Source organism: Nerophis ophidion, linkage group LG01 (assembly GCF_033978795.1).
Source record: "Nerophis ophidion isolate RoL-2023_Sa linkage group LG01, RoL_Noph_v1.0, whole genome shotgun sequence".
Classification (NCBI taxonomy): Eukaryota; Metazoa; Chordata; class Actinopteri; order Syngnathiformes; family Syngnathidae; genus Nerophis; species Nerophis ophidion.
In genome coordinates this window covers 67122438-67143894 of record NC_084611.1, presented here as the reverse complement: position 1 = coordinate 67143894, position 21457 = coordinate 67122438, and the positions used below count along the sequence as shown (strand labels likewise).

General features: G+C 38.0%; 1 protein-coding gene across 1 annotated transcript in view; it reads right to left on the bottom strand.

The window, feature by feature from the left end:
• dnah6 (dynein, axonemal, heavy chain 6) overlaps positions 1–21457 on the bottom strand; it is a 159677-nt gene that overhangs the window by 3976 nt on the left and 134244 nt on the right. Inside the window, exons 71-81 of the mRNA XM_061909242.1 lie at positions 21259–21347; positions 16801–16947; positions 16561–16699; positions 16245–16364; positions 13922–14043; positions 13128–13257; positions 12892–13019; positions 8857–9042; positions 4234–4306; positions 3885–4036; positions 2638–2860 (exon numbers count right to left, since the gene is read on the bottom strand). Coding sequence (XP_061765226.1) covers positions 2638–2860; positions 3885–4036; positions 4234–4306; positions 8857–9042; positions 12892–13019; positions 13128–13257; positions 13922–14043; positions 16245–16364; positions 16561–16699; positions 16801–16947; positions 21259–21347 — 1509 coding nt within the window. The remainder of the gene's footprint in view (positions 1–2637; positions 2861–3884; positions 4037–4233; positions 4307–8856; positions 9043–12891; positions 13020–13127; positions 13258–13921; positions 14044–16244; positions 16365–16560; positions 16700–16800; positions 16948–21258; positions 21348–21457) is intronic.

Below are 21457 nucleotides of genomic sequence, written 5' to 3'. Positions count from 1 at the left end.
TGAAAGTCTGTGTTACTCAGCGATAGCCCAGAAACCTGACTGATCTAGAGAAGATCTGTGAGGAGGAGTGGGCTAAAATCCCTCCTGCAGTCTGTGCAAACCTTGTGAAGAACTACAGGAAACATTTCACCTCTGTAATTGCAAACAGAGGCTACTCTACCGAGTATTAAAGTTGGTGTTCAAATACTTATTTTCAGCTGTATCACACAAATAAATCGTTAAAAAATCATAGATTGTGATCTCTGGATTTTTCTTTTTAGGTTATCTCTCATACAGTGGACATGCATCTACCGTGAAAAATTCAGACCCCTCCATGATTTCTAAGTGGGAGAACATGCAAAATAGCAGGATGTTCAAATACTTATTGTCTTCACAATGTGTGTATATATATATGTATGTATATATATATATATATATATATATATATATATATATACACATACCTGTTAAGCAGGTTTTCATGATTTTATTGAAATAATTGTAGGATTCAATACAATCCAATACAATGATATAGCCGCTTGTGTTTTTTCCCGACCGAACGTATTTTCCCCTCTACCCCGAGCACTGTATAATGGATAAACCACAGAAACCTTGACAATATATATACATATATATATATATATATATATATATATATATATATACATATATATGTATATATATATATATATATATACATATATATATATATATATATATATATATATATATATACACAAACCCTGTTTCCATATGAGTTGGGAAATTGCGTTAGATGTAAATATAAACGGAATACAAATGATTTCGAAATCATTTTCAACCCATATTGAGTTGAATATGCTACAAAGACAACATATTTGATGTTTTTTTTATTTACAAATAATCATTAACTTTAGAATTTGATGCCTGCAACACATGACAAAGAAGTTGGGAAATAAATACTGATCAAGTTGAGGAATGCTCTTCAAACACTTATCTGGACCATCCCACAGGTGTGCAGGCTAATTGGGAAGAGTTGAGTGCCATGATTGGGTATCAAAGCAGCTTCCATGAAATGCTAAGTAATTCACAGACAAGGATGGGGCTAGGGTCACCAATTAGTAAGCAAATTGTCAAACAGTTTTAGAACAACATTTCTCAACAAGCTATTGCAAGCAATTTAGGGATTTTACCATTACGGTGCGTAAAATCATCAAAAAGTTCAGAGAATCTGGAGAAATCACTGCACGTAAGTGATGATATTACAGACTTTTGATCCCTCAGGCGGTACTGCATCAAAAACCGACATCAGTGTGTAAAGGATATCACCACATGGGCTCAGGAACACTTCATCAAACCACTGTCAGTAACTACAGTTGGTTGTTACATCTGTAAGTGCAAGTTAAAACTCTACTATGCAAAGCCAAACCCATTTATCAACAATATCCTCAAACGCCGCCAGCTTGGCTGGGCCCGAGCTCACCTAAGATGGACTGATGCAAAATGGAAAGGTGTTCTGTGGTCTGACGAGTCCCCATTTCAAATTATATTTGGAAACAGAGGACGTGGTGTCCCCCAGAACAAAGAGTAAAATAACCAGTCGGATTGTTATAGGCGCAAAGTTCAAAAGCCAGCATCTGTGCTGGTATGGGGGTGTATTAGTGCCCAAAGCATGGGTAACTTACACATCTGTAAATGCACCATTAATGCTGAAAGGGCCATACAGGTTTTTGAGCAACATATGTTGTCATCCAAGCAACGTTATCATGGACGCCCCTGCTTATTTCAGCAAGAAAAGTAATACAACAGCGTGGCTTCGTAAAAAAAGAGTGCAGGTTCTTTCCTGTCCCGCCTGCAGTCCAGACCTGTCTCCCATCAAAAATGTGTGGCACATTATGAAGCGTAAAATACGACAGCGGAGACCCCGGACTATTGAACGACTGAATCTCTACATAAAACAAGAATGGGAAAGAATTCTTTTTTCAAAGCTTCAACAATTAGTTTCCTCAGTTCCCAAACGTTTATTGAGTGTTGTTAAAAGAAAAGGTGATGTAACACAGTGGTGAACATGTCCTTTCCCAACTACTTTGGCACGTGTTGCAGCCATGAAATTCTAAGTTAATTATTATTTGCAAAAAAAATAAAGTTTATGAGTTTGAACATCAAATATCTTGTCTTTGTAGTGCATTCAATTGAATATGGGTTGAAAAGGATTTGCAAATCATTGTATTCCGTTTATATTTACACCTAACACAATTTCCCAACTCAGATGGAAACGGGGTTTGTATATATATATATATATCTTCAGGGACAGATTCAAATAAAGACCTGCGTGTTGAAAGTCATCATGTAGACGTCTGACTTTATCCGTCATGAACATGTATGAATATATATATATATACATATATATATATATATATATATATATATATATATATATATACACATGCATATGCATATATATATACACATATTATACATACATATATATATATATATAGAGAGAAAGAGAGAGAGAGAGAGAGAGAGAGAGAGAGAGAGAGAGAGAGAGAGAGAGAGAGAGAGAGAACTAGTCACACAAGTACAAAATTCTCTAACTAGTCATGCGTGTAAATGATGATATATACAGAACATGATAGGTATACAGGTATATGTTATGTCACACGAACCAAAGTGTACCTGTAGTAGAAAGTGTTCCTGCCCTGGCAGATGTCTTGTACAAGGGAGCGTGATAAAGACCAGGTTCAGCCTCATAATTCTGCTGCGGTTCAAAATGCATCACTGGCAGATTGGAGTTCATCACTCGAGGTAATGCGTCCTCAATAACCATGTTGTCATCATCCCAGCGACTGGCATCCATGAACATGCCATGAACTAGCACGCCATCTTCTGGCACTGGCATCTGCATCACAAGTAAGCACCTTCATCACCTTCTATTTATTCTGGTATCAACAATTCAACTTAGCAAAATGTTGACATACTGTAGGGCCAGTGTACCACCTGAACTTTATATTACCTTTTACACTACGATACTATGTTTTTATGTTATTATATGTTTATAGAAGCTTATATTAAGCTATTTTGTTTTATCATGATGTAACAGTTTACATGTATGTATGTTATTATGTTATATATGTGTTTATATTATGGTATGTTATTTCTGTGTTCATTGTATGTTATGATTTATGTGTTTGTAATATATTATTCTGTTTATATTATTTTATTGTATGCCATGTGCTTTTATTTTGTTATAAAGTTTTCTATGTGTTCATATTACGTAATCATGTTCTACACAGTAAGTGTGGTAGTTTTTTGGCCTCATTCCTGTGTGAATCTTGTGTGACTGAAGCATGCAGGAGTTTGCCTTTTTCAGAATCACACTTCTCACCTCCATAGTATAAGGAGCAGACTAGAAAAGGTGTCCCAGACATTGCCTATATCACTTCACCCTGGCCAGCAGACAACAGCTGGTGGGATCACAGCTCAAAAAAGCTGGTGCAGGCCATACATTTTTTTTGGAGTGGACAGGCTCCAGAAAACCGGCGTGAAGCTTTATAGTGTGAAACAAACTTGTCACCAAGCTAAGTAGTCTTCCACGGTGCATCAACAACCGACTTTTGACCCTGAAGTTATCACTTCTTACGATTTTGTGATTACCAGCAGTCTATCCCTGTTCTTAATAAGAAATCTTGAATGCACCCCCTCTCAAAGCACTGGCATCTAATTATGCTTTGGTCAGGAAAATAGATAGAATAACTGTATAACCAGGTCCATTGTTTTGATGACAATGAGGATTCCTTAGCAAGGTCCCCAGGGAAAGGCAGCACAAAAGTATCTGCACATCTCAAAAATAATGGCTTGCTTCTATCTATCTGTGCACGTGCATGGTACACAGCATGAATTATGATGGTTGTAAAGTCAGGTACCTCCTTATCCATCTCCAGCTCGGCACTGCTGCCCGCGTTGCGCGTTGCCTCGGCCACCGTGCCCTGGTCCCTGTACAGGGGCAACATGTTGAAGCGGAAGTTGAGCTCGTCGATGGGCAAGTTGTACTGGCGGGCATGATTCTGCAGGACTGCTGTGTAGCACCGAAAAGGAGAGAATGTTTGAGTGTACTTGAAAGTGTTTTCTTCTCCATCGGTATTCTCAAAATACTTGGTGAGCATTATAGATAAAATTACTACGTGATACGTGAATTAAATAATTCCAATTCATGAATGGAAATACATTCTGGCAGCTTTGATTCACAGTCATGGTTGATTTAAAAGATTTTACCAGTTAGAAAGCCCTGAGGGAAGAAGAATCCTGAGATCCAAAACGATTTGGGATGGCCACGTATGATCCAAGACTACAACAGAGAAATACAAATATAGATGTATTTGTAAATTGGTGCACGGTTAATGTATAACAATATATTGAGGTCATCATATTAAAAATTATGTAAGTGACACACGCTGACTATTGGACATGAGCCACGTCATGAAATTATGATTAGACTAGACTAGACTATATGATGATTATGACTAGACTATATGATAATTATTACAACACACAATACTGGGAGGAAGACATGCAATTGTAACCATTCAGCACTCAAATGTGATTTATCAAACCTGAAACTGTTCGGCAGTCACTGTTTTGCATATACATTTAATAAATATTAAAGAAGAAAATGATTAAAAAAACATGATAGAGCATGTTGGAGCGTAGCACTGCTAGTCTCCATCATACGGAAGTAGAATGAGTCGATAACGCCAATCAAGAACATGAAAAATAATATCCAAACGGCAGACATTTATCCGTGAAAATATGGAGAAACTGCTGATGGTGTGTTAGATGCAAAGCAGCCAAAAGAAGATACTGTAAAAGTCCATGTTCCAAGGCAGAGATGGGCAAAATAGGCCTGCCCGCCACATCCGGCTTGTTGGTCTTTTTAATCTAACCCGCCAAATTTTAGAACAGAATTGAACAAATAAATATCTGTTTTGATAATTGCCACAACAAAAACTGATACTAGATTTTGACGCACTGGGGGTCTGGAGGTCGGCTGTAACAGCTGACCTCCTAATTTTAACTACACAGTAGACACTCTGGGAGCCTTGTACACATACAAGGGGATTTTGGGGTTCGGGAGTACGGCGCACCCCTCATTGCCTCCTCAGCCGGCGCGGGTTATGGGGATTGCGGTCTGGTGAGTTGCCATTATTATTTTTTTTTTGTATTATTTTTTAAATTGTATTATTTATTTGTGTATGATGTTGCGCGGGGTCCGTCCGTGCCGTCCAGTGGAGTCTGTGTTGGTGACTTGATGCGGTGGCAGCGCGGCCCCCTTGTCTGGTTTAGATGCTGTGTCCCGGTTGTTTGGGCGGGTTTGGGTTGGGGTAGTGGGGTCTTTTGGTGGGGTAAGTGTTAATGTCTCTTGTTTGCATGTTAGCGTTTGGGCTGAATGGCGAGCTGGCACTGGCTGGTCTCTGTGATCCTGTTGGCGTGTGGTTGCCGGTCAAAGTTTTTTCGATCGCTTTGATTTGATCCAGTGGTGCTGGCTGTCTGGGGGTATTGCAGCTGCTGTTTCTGCTGTCGTTTGTTTGTGGTGTGGGTGCCTGTGGCTGTTGGGTCCGGTGCAGGGTGGGTGGCTGATGTTGTGACTGGTGGAAGCGTGCATGTGGTGGATATCGGGGCTGACAAACTTGCCGGCCTCATACTCGTTTATTGTCGTGTTGGTTGGCTTGTCTGGTGTGGGCCTGGGATGCTCTTGCTCCCTACCGTGCCGCCCTTCGCGCCCGGTGTCATCCCGTCGACTGGGGCAGGCTTGTCGGGAGTTGTCCCTGGGTGACGGGGGTGCGCGGCCGGACCTGTGGGGCTTAGGGGGGAGGATCGGCTGGTTCTCAGTGGGCAGTGGGTGCCGGGACTTGATCGCTGTCCCCCTGGCCTGTGTATGGATTTGTTGTTGTATATATATATATATATATATATTTGTGTGTGTGTGTGTGTGTGTGCATGTGGATGGATGGATGTAGGTATTTAAATGTGTGTATGTATGTATATGTGTGTGCATGTATGGGTATAGGTATGTGTGTGTTTATAGAAGTGTATACTGTATGTATGTATGTACAAACCCCGTTTTCATATGAGTTGGGAAATTGTGTTAGATGTAAATATAAACGGAATAAAATGATTTGCAAATAATTTTCAACCCATATTCAGTTGAATATGCTACAAAAAAAACATATTTGATGTTAAAACTGATAAACTTTTTTTTTTCAAATAATCATTAACTTTAGAATTTGATGCCAGCAAAACGTGACAAAGAAGTTGGGAAAGGTGGCAATAAATACCGATAAAGTTGAGGAATGCTCATCAAAACCTTATCTGGAACATCCCACAGGTGTGCAGGCTAATTGGGAACAGGTGGGTATAAAAACAGCTTCCCAAAAAATTATCAGTCTTTCACAAGAAAGGATGGGGCGAGGTACATCCCTTTGTCCACAACTGCGTGAGCAAATAGTCAAACAGTTCAAGAACAACGTTTCTCAAAGTGCAATTGCAAGAAATGTAGGGATTTCAACATCTACGGTCCATAATATCATGAAAAGTTTCAGAGAATCTGGAGAAATCACTCCACGTAAGCGGCATGGCCGGAAACCAACATTGAATGACCGTGACCTTCGATCCCTCAGACAGCACTGTATCAAAAACCGACATCAATCTCTAAAGGATATCACCACATGGGCTTAGGAACACTTCAGAAAACCACTGTCACTAAATACAGTTCGTCGCTACATCTGTAAGTGCAAGTTAAAGCTCTACTATGCAAAGCGATAGCCATTCATCAACAACATCCAGAAACGCCGGCTTCGCTGGGCCCGAGATCATCTACGATGGACTTATGCAAAGTGGAAAAGTGTTCTGTGGTCTGACGAGTCCACATTTCAAATTGTTTTTGTTAATATTCGCCATCGTGTCATCCGGACCAAAGGGGAAGCGAACCATCCAGACTGTTATCGACGCCAAAGCCAGCATCTGTGATGGTATGGGGGTGCATTAGTGCCCAAGGCATAGGTAACTTACACATCTGTGACAGCACCATTAATGCTGAAAGGTTCAAACAGGTTTGGGATCAACATATGCTGCCATCTAAGCGCCATCTTTTTCATGGACACCCCTGCTTATTTCAGCAAGACAATGCCAAGCCATATTCAGCACGTGTTACAACAGCGTAGCTTCGTAAATAAAGAGTGCGGGTACTTTCCTGGCCCGCCTGCAGTCCAGACCTGTCTCCCATCGAAAATGTGTGCCGCATTATGAAGCGTAAAATACGACAGTGGAGACCCCGGACTATCGAACGACTGAAGCTCTACATAAAAAAAGAATGTTTTATGTACAATTAGTTTCCTCAGTTCCCAATCGTTTATTGAGTGTTGTTAAAAGAAAAGGTGATGTAACACAGTGGTGAACATACCCTTTCCCAACTACTTTGGCACGTGTTGCAGCCATGAAATTCTAAGTTAATTATAATGAGTTTGAACATCAAATATCTTGTTTTTGTAGTGCAGTCAATTGAATTTAAGTTGAAAAGGATTTGCAAATCATTGTATTCCGTTTATATTCAAATCTAACACAATTTCAATCAATCAATCAATCAATCAATCCAAGTTTATTTATATAGCCCTAAATCACAAGTGCCTCAAAGGGCTGCACAAACCACAACGACATCCTCGGTAGGGCCCACATAAGGGCAAGGAAAAACTCACCCCAGTGGGACTTCAACCATGATGACTATGAGAAACCTTGGAGAAGACCACATATGTGGGCAAACCCCCCTCCCCCACTAGGGGACCGAAAGCAATGGATGTCGAGCGGATCTAACATGATATTGTGAAAGTCCAATCCATAGTGGATCTAACGTAACCGTGAGAATCAAGTCCAAAGTGGATCCAATATTGTAGCGAGAGTCCCATCCAAAGTGGAGCCAGCAGGAAACCATCCCAAGCGGAAGCGAATCAGCAATTTCCCAACTCATATGGATACGGGTTGTGTATGTGTATATGTAAATAGGTATGTGTGTGTTTATAGATGTGTTACTGTATGTATGTGTACATGTATATATGCATATGTGTGTATATGTATGTATATGTATGTGTATATGTATATTTCTGGGGGTACACTATGGGCCTGCTTGATGGGCGGGGGTCGGCGCCTCAGGCTACTGCATCAGGGCTGCATGTCTGGAGCTCCTGGGTACCACCGTCTATCCTTTCCGGGTGCCCGTCTTGGTTCGGGCGTGCTGGGTCTAGTCCCCGCGTCTATTGTAGTAGCTTGGTGCTGCATAGTATTCCGAGGTGCTGCAAGTCGGCCAGCTGCTGGGGTAGTGACCTTGTGTGTCAGCATGTCTGTGATCTTCTTTTAATTCACGACAATTGACTCCGTCAGGTGCGAACTAATGCTTCCGGGATAACATAACCAGCGATGTCATTGGAGACCAAGCAGTCAATCAGCATACATTTGTCTATTTCTCTGATTGGTTGCCTTTTTGATACAAGAATAACACTGTGTGTCTTAATTTTTGTGATCGTAAAGCAGAAATCTGAGTGAGTGTAGAAATAAAAGTTGACTGCGCAGAACGGTGAGGTTTAGGGACAGAAGAGAGGTGGCGCAAGGGAACGCATCCATCTGACTGCAGACAGCACTAATTATTGAGTGTTAATATGGATAAAAACAAACAAACAAACACTTTTAATGTGCACAAAATACATTTATATTCGATTTAAAAAGAAGAAATTGTGTGATTTAAATGTATTTAAAAAATAGAATGTCTGTGCTTGCAAAACATATGTTTCTCTCTTTTAAATCTGCCATTGAGACCTCAACATTAAGACACAAAATTAACGCCATACAAACCTGGACAAAGTAGATCCTGAGGTTCAGGTCTTTGACCCAGCCAGCCAAGCTTTTAAGAGAGGGGTAGGAGCAGTTTGACCAGTGGGAGGGAACCTGGTTGTTCACAAAGCTAGTGTAGATCATGTCCATCTCCTCGGACATCACCACCAGACCTCCAATGGCCTTTTGCAGAGTGATGAGAGACACCTGCACACATCAAACATTTACTCGTGGAGACACTCTGGAGAGAAAAAATATCGTCTGGACTTTGGCCAAGTACTAAGAGTAAGTAGTATATACTAACAGTAGGGGTGACCCCATTAGCGCCGCTTGGCTCATTTTAGGGGGCTGAAACCCCCCTAAAATATTCTTAATCCTTCCTAAATATTTGGTGTGATTTATTATGAATGTCCTGGAGTATGAGTTTAAATAAATAATAATACAACCTGTCATTATTCACTATGGTTATAAATCATTTGAAGACCCTTTGTCAGCGCTTATTATCCAATCCAATCCGTTCCATCAGTAACGCCCGCAATGCTATACTAAAATCCAGTCCACGTTTTCAGTGTTATCTTAGCAAAGTCAAGCCAGACCACAGCAGCATTAAGGATATGTTTGTTGCGTTCAATTCCGATATTTTTTGTCAAATTTGATCTTTTTAGTAAAAAAGAAGTAATGTCGTTCACATTACCCAAAAAATTTGCCCAGTCTCAAAGGTGAATGCGAACTGACCAAAATGCAGACATGGCATCACAACGTCACAGTGTTTACGGAAGTAAACATGCTTTAATTATCGTCGTCTCAGTACTGGTACATTTGTGGAAATTTCAAAGATTCTATGCAATCAAAGTCAATGTTTTCTGAACCGCAGAAAAGCTTATGAAAGAAGATGTCTCTAGCAGTTTTGGGGACATTGGCCTCGATGTCTGCCCTGGAGAGCGCGTTGGCAATCAGTGATGGAACATTGATTAACATTAGTCCGTAAAACATTATTTTCGCCTGTTTCTGCTAATTTGTCTCCTAATTTAATTTGTATCCGTCTATTTCGGTGAAAAAATTATGATAAGCGTCATTTTTCACATTGAAGTTGCATCATAACACTATCTGATTGATCCGTAATATAAAACTCATAATAATAATGCCTATATTATTTCTGACAGAAAAATAACTTCATACCGTGTGATAAGCAAATCACAATACTACTGTTTTGCAGTATAAGTGTGTTACTTAAACTTACTTAATAGCCTTACTGTTACTTTAGAGTAGTGTTTTGGGGGCTCTGATGGATGCACTGACAGACTCAGTCAAAACGGTGGGGTGTTTAGGGGTGGTTTTTTATTTTCACTGTTATTGTTTTTACCATGAATGGTTATTGTGATAGTCCATATCACCCATCCGTAATGGCCAGAAGTGGCGTATAGGCCTTAAATTTGACACCTGTGGTCTACATGCCTTAAATTACCAGTAGAGTAATAACAGGAAACTAACAATATTGCTTTCCATCCATTTTCTACCGCTTATTCCCTTTTGGGGTTGCGGGGGGCGCTGGCGCCTATCTCAGCTACAATCGGGCGGAAGGCGTTCAACCATTTCAATTTCTTCAGTATTTGCCGTGTAATGCTAATACAGTAACAGAAAGTTGAAAGCAAAAAAATCTTGCAAGTGCAACATTTCTGAATCAAAGAGGTTGTGCACAGACAACATACGTTTGGGGGCACTTCCAGACCCCTTATTCTAGGCAAAAAATTTTATTTCCACCTGTATCTCCTCTGTTTTCAGGTCAACTCTGTGGTGCTGTGCAAGTTCGTTTACACTGTTATCATATGTGCAACGTTTCCCCGTTTGCAAGTTGTCTGCGAGCTTTTCCATACAACAACATTGTCCTTATGTGGTTGGGCCATCTCCATCGATCCATCTCCATCGATCCATCCATCCATTTTCTACCGCTTATTCCCTTTTGGGGTCGCGGGGGGCGCTGGCGCCTATCTCAGCTACAATCGGGCGGAAGGCGGGGTACACCCTGGACAAGTCGCCACCTCATCACAGGGCCAACACAGATAGACAGACAATATTCACACTCACATTCACACTCTAGGGCCAATTTAGTGTTGCCAGTCAACCTATCCCCAGGTGCATGTCTTTGGAAGTGGGAGGAAGCCTGGGTTCAAATCCAGCCTCGGGATCCTTCTGTGCGGAGTTGGGCCATCTCATGCTTACAAAAGATGACTGAAGCTTTCTTACACGTCCACTTTCAACCATTTGGATGTACTCATTGTTTGCTGTGTAATTCTAATACAGTGCCAAAAAGTTGGGAATAATAAGATCTTGCAAGTGCAAAACGTTTTTGCTCGCACACTTCATGCAAGGAACCTCCTGAGGGCTAAACCCCCCCTGTAGTGATGCCCCTGGGTGTCCCGATGCTTTACATTTTTTACAAAAGGATTTTAGTAAAAAAACATAAAAGACTAACCTTGTCCTCTTTCAACGTACTGCATCATGAGCTTAATTATTGTGACCACTTGATACCACTTTATTTTAATTTCACGACGGCATAAATCCATTCCAGATGGTTAAAAGTAAAAAGGTCTGTGTTTTTCATACCTACTATTGTTCTCTGACTAATTTCACTTCATTAAACCATAGTAACATACCTCACTACACAATAATACAAGTATGTACGATTCCTGCTGATATCGGCCAAAAGTCAAGGCTCCAATATCGGCATCATGTCAGAAGTAGTGTTGTCCCAATACCAATATTTTTTTACCTGTACCAAAATTATTTCGATACTTTTCGGAACTTTTCTAAATAAAGAGGACCACAAAACATGGGATTATTGGCTTTATTTTAACAAAAAATCCTAGGGTACATTGAACATGTTTCTTATTGCAAGTTTGTCCTTAAATAAAATAGTGAACATACAAGACAACTTGCCTTTTATTAGTAAATAAGCCAAAAAAAAAGGCTCCTAATTAGTCTGCTGACATATGCAGTAACATATTGAATCAGAATCAGAAACAATTTATTAATCCCTGATGGGAAATAAAAAATTTCAGCACAATCCCATTTAAAATTCATTGTGTCATTTATCATTCCATTATTTTATCAAAATTATTAAGGACAAGTGGTAGAAAATGAATTACTAATCTACTTGTTCATTTACTGTTAATATCTGCTTACTTTCTCTTTTAACATGTTCTATCTACAATTCTGTTAAAATGTAATAATCACTTGTTCTTCTGTTGTTTGGATGCTTTACATTAGTTATGGATGATACCACAAATATGGGTATCAATCCGATACCAAGTCGTTACAGGATCATACAATGGTCATATTCAAAGTCCTCATGTGTCCAGGAACATATTTCTTGAGTTTATAAACATAACATGATTTTTTTTAAACAAAAGAAGATGTTGTGATGCCAAAAAATATCGACGTAATCATAGTAGTATCGACTACATACGTTCCTGAACTTGGTATCATTACAGTGGATGTCAGGTGTAGATCCACCAATGGCGCTTGTTTACATTTTGACGCCGGTGAGCTACGGTGTGTAGTAAAGCATGTTTAGCTATTCCTCGTCCTGCAGGGATGATACTTGTAAGAAATGTACTTGATTTAAAAGTAGCTAAAACACTGCAGACTGGGGCTGGATTTTAGCCGCTAGCTCGCTAGCCATGTCATAAAGCACCTCTTCCTGAGGGTGTTTCAGTGTTATAACTTCACCTTTATTGTTAGTTTTCAAGCCAAAATGTGTCCGTTCTCCCTTTTCCGTCCATACACTATGTCTGCTTGTAAGTACTCCGTGATTGTGCGCTGCCGAACATTCTCGTCTGCTCGTAAACCAGCAAAGACACGACGTGACGACGACGACGGATGCGCGGGGGGGTGGTGGACCGGTACTTTTTAGAGGCGGTATAGTACCGAATATGATTTATTAGTATCGTGGTACTAAACTAATATCGGTATACCGTACAAACCTAGTCAGAAGTAAACCAAAGTTGTGTCAGGTGAAGATTTGAATATATAATTATTATTTTGAGGTGTACATACCCTCAATAATCGAGACAGTTTGGTGAATCGGTCGGCCTCTTGGCCCAGCACAGTTGTCAAGGAGTTGACGCGACCATTTGCGTCTCGCTCAAAAAGATATTCAAGTGCCTCATCCATATCAAGACGCTCTGTACACACACACACACACACAGTCAGACAATGCATGAAACATTACAAACATGATGACAAACAATTGTTTTATACATGATAGAAAATATTGCTGTGTGTATGCATACCAGGTAGCTTTGCTAATATAGCGTCAGCAAGCTCACACACAATCTCGTCATTACTTTTGCCTCCCAATTGGGCTGAAGAGCGAGGATTAACATCCAGAATGGTGTTGATCAGATTCATGGTTTCTTGGCGCTGTGTGGGCAAACAAACACATGTGCAGTAGTGGAGGTTGATTTGCACTATGTAATGACTGCAATACACACTCCAAATATGTGCAACAAGTTGAAACTGAGGAAGACTATTTATTGGGGTGTATTAGTAGATGTAATTATAACAGTACAAGTATTTGATTTTTTTGGTGTAAAGCCTTCAATTTTAAACAATTGTGTAATGATTTCCCTCATTACACACATTTCAAGTGTGGGACAGGAAGTATATATATCGGGGTTACTTTGGACAATACTGAGTAGTGTGACTTAACCCTAACCAAGGCCGACAAAATCTGTGCAGCCCAGCCTTTATTGTCATGGCTAACAAGAGAGCCAAGGCGAATCCAGAGCTGAAAACCATCTTCTGGCAATAAGATCTCTTGTTTCTAAACACCTTGTGGTTATGCTTGGATGTGTCCCTTTACAGTGTTCTGCTATTGTTCATTAAAGATGGAGACCAGGGCTACATGTACCTACATATTATAAATATGTAATACATATAATAGTAAATATATATGTAATTGAATATGCTCCCGTATAATTAGTATTTGTAAATGCTTTCACTTCTAATAGTTCAAAATGTGATTTATTTCAAGTTGATGTCATTAAAAAAATGTTTGCCCTATATATTCAGTACTGCTCCTTACCTGAAAGGCCAAGTTAGCATTCTCATGCATACCAAAAACCTCGGGGTCATCAATTATGGGAAGATTCTCAATGTACTCAATATACAAGTCCAGTGTTTCTGACTCTGGGGCAAAGTAGATACCTAAGTTTTGTACACACAAAGAAACATTGGATTAAATGAATGCATGCATTGATATGTCCTAAAAATGATATTGTGATGTATATTAAAGATACTTGCAATTACAATTAAAATATCAAGATGTATTATTTTGTATATAAAATATAATAAAAGCATTTTAAAACAAGTTACAGGTCTCTCCTTTCTTGGCTGCTAACATGTGATTGTTCAACACTTAATAGTTTCACGGCCTAAAGAATAAATATTTTTTGTTTCATCTGACCACTGAGAAAAGGTGATGCCTTTAATCACAGGAACACCATCCCACCGTCAAGCATGATAATGGTAGTATTATGCTCTGGGCCTGTTTTGCTGCCAATGGAACTGGTGCTTTAAAAGGGACAATGAAAAATGAGGATTATCTCCAAATTCTTCAGGACAACCTAAAATCATCAGCCCGGAGGTTGGGTGTTGGGCGCAGTTGGGTGTTACAACAGGACAATGAACCCAAAAACACGTCAAAAGTGGTAAAGGAATGGCTTAATCAGGCTAGAATGAAGGTTTTAGAATGGTCTTCCCAAAGTCCGGACTTAAACGTGTGGACAATGCTGAAGAAACAAGTCCATATCAGAAAACCAATAAATTTAGCTGAACTGCACCAATTTTGTCAAGAGGAGTGGTCAAAAATTCAACCAGAAGCTTGTGGATGGCAACCAAAACTGCCTTATTGCAGTACAACTTGCCAAAGGACATGTGACCTAATATTAACATTGCTGTATGAATACTTTTGACCCAGAAGATTTGGTCACATTTTCAGAAGACCCGTAACAAAGTCATAAAAGAACCAAACTTCATTTTTGGTACCTAACAAGTATGTGCTCCAATCACTCTATCACAAAAAAATAAAAGTTGTAGAATGTATTGGAAACTCAAGACAGCCATGACATTATGTTCTTTACAAGTGTATGTAAACTTTTGATCGCGACTGTATGGCTGTATATATAGACATATGTGTATATAAATATATATATATATATATATATATATATATATATATATATATATATATATATATATATATATATAAATATATATATATATATATATATATATATATATATATATACACACACATATATATATATAAATATATATATATATATATATATATATATATATATATATACACAGTATATATATATACAAATGGAACGAGCAGGTTTGCTATATTCTGGCTTTTTTACACCTGTATTGTTGCAAATTTACATGAATCTGCACTGTGTATATAGTTTAAAAACGATATACATTTTTATGGATTTAAATGTTTGCCCTGTGCAAGTCCATTCTAGCCTCGTCACTTAAAATTGAAGTCGACAATGGGCGTGGCGCAGTCGAGAGAATGGCCGTGCCAGCAACCTGAGGGTTCCTGGTTCGATCTCCACCTTCTACCAACCTCGTCACGTCTGTTGTGTCCTTGAGCAAGACATGTCACCCTTGCTCCTGATGGGTCGCAGTTAGGGCCTTGCATGGCAGCGCCCGCCATCAGTGTGTGATTCTGTGTGTGAATGGGTGAATGTGGAAATAGTGTCAAAGCGCTTTGATTACCTTAAAGGTAGAAAAGCGCTATACAAGTATAACCCATTTACCATTTTCAAGAAACGCATCATTAACGCCATGTACTAAAATAGAGACTTTTGTCGAACCAATTATTCGTGTTTACATCGATTCTTATGGGGAACTCTGATTCAGTACACGACCTTTTGGTTGGCGGACCATGTTAAAGAACCACTTAACCTTGGTTTATCAAGGTTCTACTGTTTTTGCAGCTGTGAAGAAGAGGATTATCAACTTAGAAGTGGCTCAAATTGTGACGGACTTAAGCCACACTAGCGAGCCTTCATTAAGGACGCTACATGGCATTGATGATGCGTTTCTTGTAGATTGTCGTACTCAATTTTACTTGACGAGTCTAGAATGTTTCATTGACTTGCACAGGGCAAACATTTTAATCTATAAAAATTTGTATCATTTTTAAACTTTATATGCAGTGCATATTCATGAAAATTTGCGACAATACAGGTGTACAAAAGCCAGAATATGGCAAACCTGCTTGTTCCATTTGTTGTCCACAGTAATCGTTTCTTTCGAGCAAGTCCAATTAAGACATCTGGTTGTTTTAGGAAACGGTCAAGCGGATAAAGAGCCAAACTGAAAGTGAAAGGTACCAGATGATGAGAAGGTATAGCCGGGCTCCAGGGTGTTCGGCGCAAAGAAGCCCTTAAGAATTGTCCTGAGGCAGCGTTGGTCCCAGACATCTGTCACTCTGCCTCCGTATGTGATCTCATCTGGGGATACATTTGGGATATCATAACGTCTTACACATTATTATTATCAAAACATCAGATAATTTTTCTTCATAGATTTCATAATCACTTCTAGATCAGGGGGACACTATGTTATAGAAGGCCTGTTATAATGATTTCAAATAGTATTTGACAACATGGATGGACGTATAGCAGTGGTGTATTAATGTTTTCCTACTCGTGATGTAAACGAGAGCATCCCAGGGGATAGTGCCATCTTTGCAGTAAAGGTTGAGGTTGAGCAGAGCACACTCTCTGTCGCTGTCACTGAACTCATAGCGGATGTTCCAGCCCAAAGGGCCAAACTTCTTACGCTCCTAAAGTGCATATGGACATTGGGAACAAATATTACATACAACACAAAGTCAAGTATTACATCTTAATGTCTGTGTAAAGCAGCAAAGCTAAACTTTTGAACCTGAATGATTGCATGAAAAAAGCAGATTCCAAAAATCATTTTCTTCCAGTGCAGCCCTAGTAAATGTTCTTCAAAGAAGTTGACGGAGATCTCGGTGAAAGCTCGTCTGATGTTGGCTCGTAGGCCTTTGGGAGGTTCATTGGTAACCTGGAAAGACAAACAGGATTATAAATAATTATATTACCTTACATTACATTTAAGGCTGGGCAATTGGGCTGAAAACCATCGCAATATACGTTTTTATATTGATCGATATCGATAATTATTGATATTTTTATGACTTATTTAAGCCTGCCAATAAATACAGTAATACAATTTCCAATTTATTAAAGGTGCTGTTTATCAGTGGAAAATGTGTCTGGTAGCCAGGTAGTAAAATAACTAGTAAATTTGAAGATAGTTGCAGTTTCGAGACACTAGATGGCAGTAGTGTATAAGCTATTGAACACTACACAGAGTAGTTTGGGGAGCTTGTCATTAAACCGACACTTTGGATGTGTCAGGAGGTTGCCGCAGCATCTGCATTAAAATCAACAAAACTAAAGACAAGTTTATGTTATTCAGTAGAAATATCTAAATATCACAGTTTCTCTACTCACTCCATGCAGAGAATCCACAGCCAGACAGAAAGGCGCTACAACCAAACTTGGTAGATACTGAAACTTGATTGGCTGTTAGCATGTCACACCCATTACTCAGTGAAACTTCTTTTTTTTCTGTTTTGCTTGGTTTCCAGAGCACGAGTGACTTCATGCAACGAATCTTGCTTCAACATTTCTGTTTTCTTTCGACCCAAAAATATAAATATGTATCAAATATTTTATCAAACGCTTTTTATATTGATATTGATTATGGGTCTATCGCGATGTATATCGATATTGTTTTATCGGCCCAGTTACAAATAGGGCCTATGTACGAGATTGCCACCACAGAATACAAAACAAACCCTGATCAACGGCAGCCAGGTGCCAGCAGTATCCATCACTTTTAATTCAAATGCACTTAAGCACTGTTTGAGCCAAAGCACCCTGGAAAATGCCGATGAAAAGTGTCACTACACCTCAAGTCCATCAGTTGGTGGCAACAACAATGAATGACACCAAGGTTGTACAAACTGTTGGACTGCTATACTGTATGTGCTCATAGGAGAAAATATTTTAGGCCATGTCCACACAAATATGGATATTTAAAAAGTGCAAAGTTTTTTTCGGACTATAAAGCTATATGTATCTGTATAAGCTGCACCAACTAAATCTTAGAAGAAAATTATATTTTCTCTATATATTAGCTGCACCGGACTTTAAGCCGCAGACATATACTGTACGCTGTGAAAATAGTTATTTACACAGAAATATTTTGTAAACATTCATGCACATACCTTAATTGTTTGCAAAAGGTGCCTGAAACACGGCAGAAAAATGGCTGATCAAACAAAACAGAAGTCATCGTCATGGACCCACTAGTTGCGAAAGCTCGCTCTCCAATCAGCTAAACAAACTCACTCCACTGTGACAGTTTGGTTAAATTACTGAGGAATTTGTGAAATTGAAACAATACAAAAATAATTCCATTGTAAGGTATAACACTAATACAGTCACTTGTAACCGTGTTAGCATATTAGCTAACGCTTGTTTACCGGTACATTACGATAGCATGTACAAATATGTATGAAAATTACTATCAAACATGTAATGGTTTATTAAGTATGAATTGTTTTAGTTATACAGTATCTTAAAACTTACAAATATTTCTTGGAGTGATAAATCAAAAAAAAAAAAGAGTAGCTTCTCTATGGACGACTAGTGGCACTTGTACTCTCAGTTCAAGGCACTAAACAGAAGGAAATACTGTCGATGTTTAACCCGCAGCACCTGCAAAGCGCAAACTTGTCCGAAAGATGGTACCATAGCACATACAATTACACACATTTTCAGTGTCTCTGTCCGTGCTTTATGAAACTTATTTGTTGAATCCAAAATATTGTGGTCTTCGACAACCCCTGAGCAGCTGTACTGTACATTAAAGCTGTTCTTCCCATTGAAAAAATATAATATGGAGTGTAAATTGTCAAGAGCGACAACTAAATGGGATCAGCAAAAGTGACCACTATTGTCAATCCTGATTTGGCTTGTTTTTCGTTTGATTGTTGAAATTGAAAATGTTAAGTTAAATCATATACTGCAGTGGTTCTCAAATGGGGGTACGTGTACCCCTGGGGGTACTTGAAGGTATGCCAAAGGGTATGTGAGATTTTTTTTAAATATTCTAAAAATAGCAGCAGATCAAAAATACTTTATGAATATATTTATTGAATAATAATTCAACAAAATGTGAATGTAAGTTCATAAACTGTGAAAAAGAAATACTGTACAACAATTCAATATTCAGTGTTGACAGCTATATTTTTGTGGACATGTTCCATAAATATTGATGTTAAAGATGTATTTTTTGTGAAGATATGTTTAGAACTGAGTTCATGAATCCAGATGGATCTCTATTACAATCCCTAAAGAGGGCACATCAAGTTGATGATTGTGTAGACATCTTTAATTATAAGTGAATCACTTGTTTATTTTTCAACACGTTTTTTATATGTATATATACATATAAATATAAAAAATAAATATATAAATATAAAAAATTTACATATTTTTTTCTAAATAGTTCAAGAAAGACCACTACAAATACAATATTTTGCACTGTTATACAATTGAATAAATCAGAAACTGATGACATAGTGCTGTATTTTACTTTTACTTTATCTCTTTTTTTCAACCAGAAATGCTTTGCACCGATTAGGGGGTACTTGATATAAGAAAATGTTCAAAGGGGGTACATCACTGAAAAAAGGTTGAGAACCACTGACATAATGAATCTGATGTTTAACTCTTTTTATACCACACATACTTAAATATAAACCCTAGAAATGGCAGTAAAAGCACATACTCAGAGCGCATTGTCAAAATATTGTACTGTTTAAAATATACCAAGTAACAATTATAATTACAGAAACACCACCTTTGTCTGCTGTCTGCTCTTTCGTCTGCAAGTTGCAGACATTCTCCGTGTATGTTTTACACTTGAAAAGTGTTTGTCAATCTAAAACATTCATTTATGTTCCAAAACATTTCAACCCGACACGTTAAGAACGATTTTGAACTGTTATGTAAATGATGCCTCTTTGATAGGTCAACATTGCAAATTAAAATATGTTCTTAATTGTTTTACCAGGATGAATTCATTTTAAACACAAATTTAAATACATTTAAACTAGGGACAGTTTTTGAATATGTACTACATTACTAAGAAGGCCTAGGACAATAAGTAGTCAGAGTCATGCAGGGGGAGAACAAAAGTGTTTAAATAATAAAGAGTTACATGTTGTTGTTTCTGCATTTTATGCAAAAGAAACATATATAAGTTTTGATAAGACAGCTGACATGGGCTTTTGAGCTCAAAGACAAATTCAATTAACGAAAATCTCCCTGTTTGGCCAAAAAGTGGGCATTTGGGGTGCCAAATGTCAAAGTTCAGTCACATTTTTCTGGTAGATATATTTCTCAGATATAACTCACTTTTCTCAGATTTAGCTCATTTACATCACATTTAAGTTTAAATTATATTAAATATCTAAATGTTAAATTTAAACCTAAATCTTAAATATAAATCTATCCATGCATCCATTTTCTACCGCTTGTCCCTTTTGGGATTGCGGGGGGTGCTGGAGCCTGTTAAATATAAATCTTTATGTTAACACTAAACCTAAATCCTAAATATAAATATATATATATATGTATATATATATATATATATATATATATATATATATATATATATATATATATATATATATATAAAATATACATCTATTTTTTTAATATAAACTTAAACCTAAATGTGAGTGCTAAATGTTACAGCTAACTCTATATGTTATATCTAAACCTAAATATTAAATACAAACCTAAATGTTGAATCTAAACCTAAATAATAAATCTAAATCTAAATGTGAGCACTAAATCTCTCGCCAAGTGAAAGATGTATATTTATTGGATGACATTATTCCACCAATTAATCGCCTCTCAGCTGCAAAGCCGCTCCCACATCTCTGCCTCTCATACTACCATTGCTCTGCGTTTGACTAATTTCACATGATCAAACATTTTCTAACGTTTCAGGAAATAATAAAAGTATCTATTCTTTGTGCTAATATAGTATGGAATTAATAACCGATATTCGCCAATAATCAATGCTCCAATGTGGGTATTGTATCGGAAGTGAAAAAGATGGAGGACACCCCGAATAAAAATGTCAATTTTTATCTGTTATACACTCGTGTGTGTGTGCTTATGTGTGAATATATGTTGGGTGTATGGATATGAATATTATGACATGTTTCACTTCATATAAAATATAATGCTAATATAGATATAAGATACAATAAATGCTGTGTGTGTTTACCTTGACAGAGTTTTGCAGCACGGTGACAGGAAATACTTTGGTAGGCATGGAACTGAGAAACAAACGGAAGTTCTCGTGGATTATTGTATCTGGAAGAAAAGTGCATGAAATATAATAAGTATTGATTAATTGTAAGTATTTATTTGTATGTATTGATTTTTTTTGTAAGTGTTTATTTGAAAGAATGGATTTATTTGAA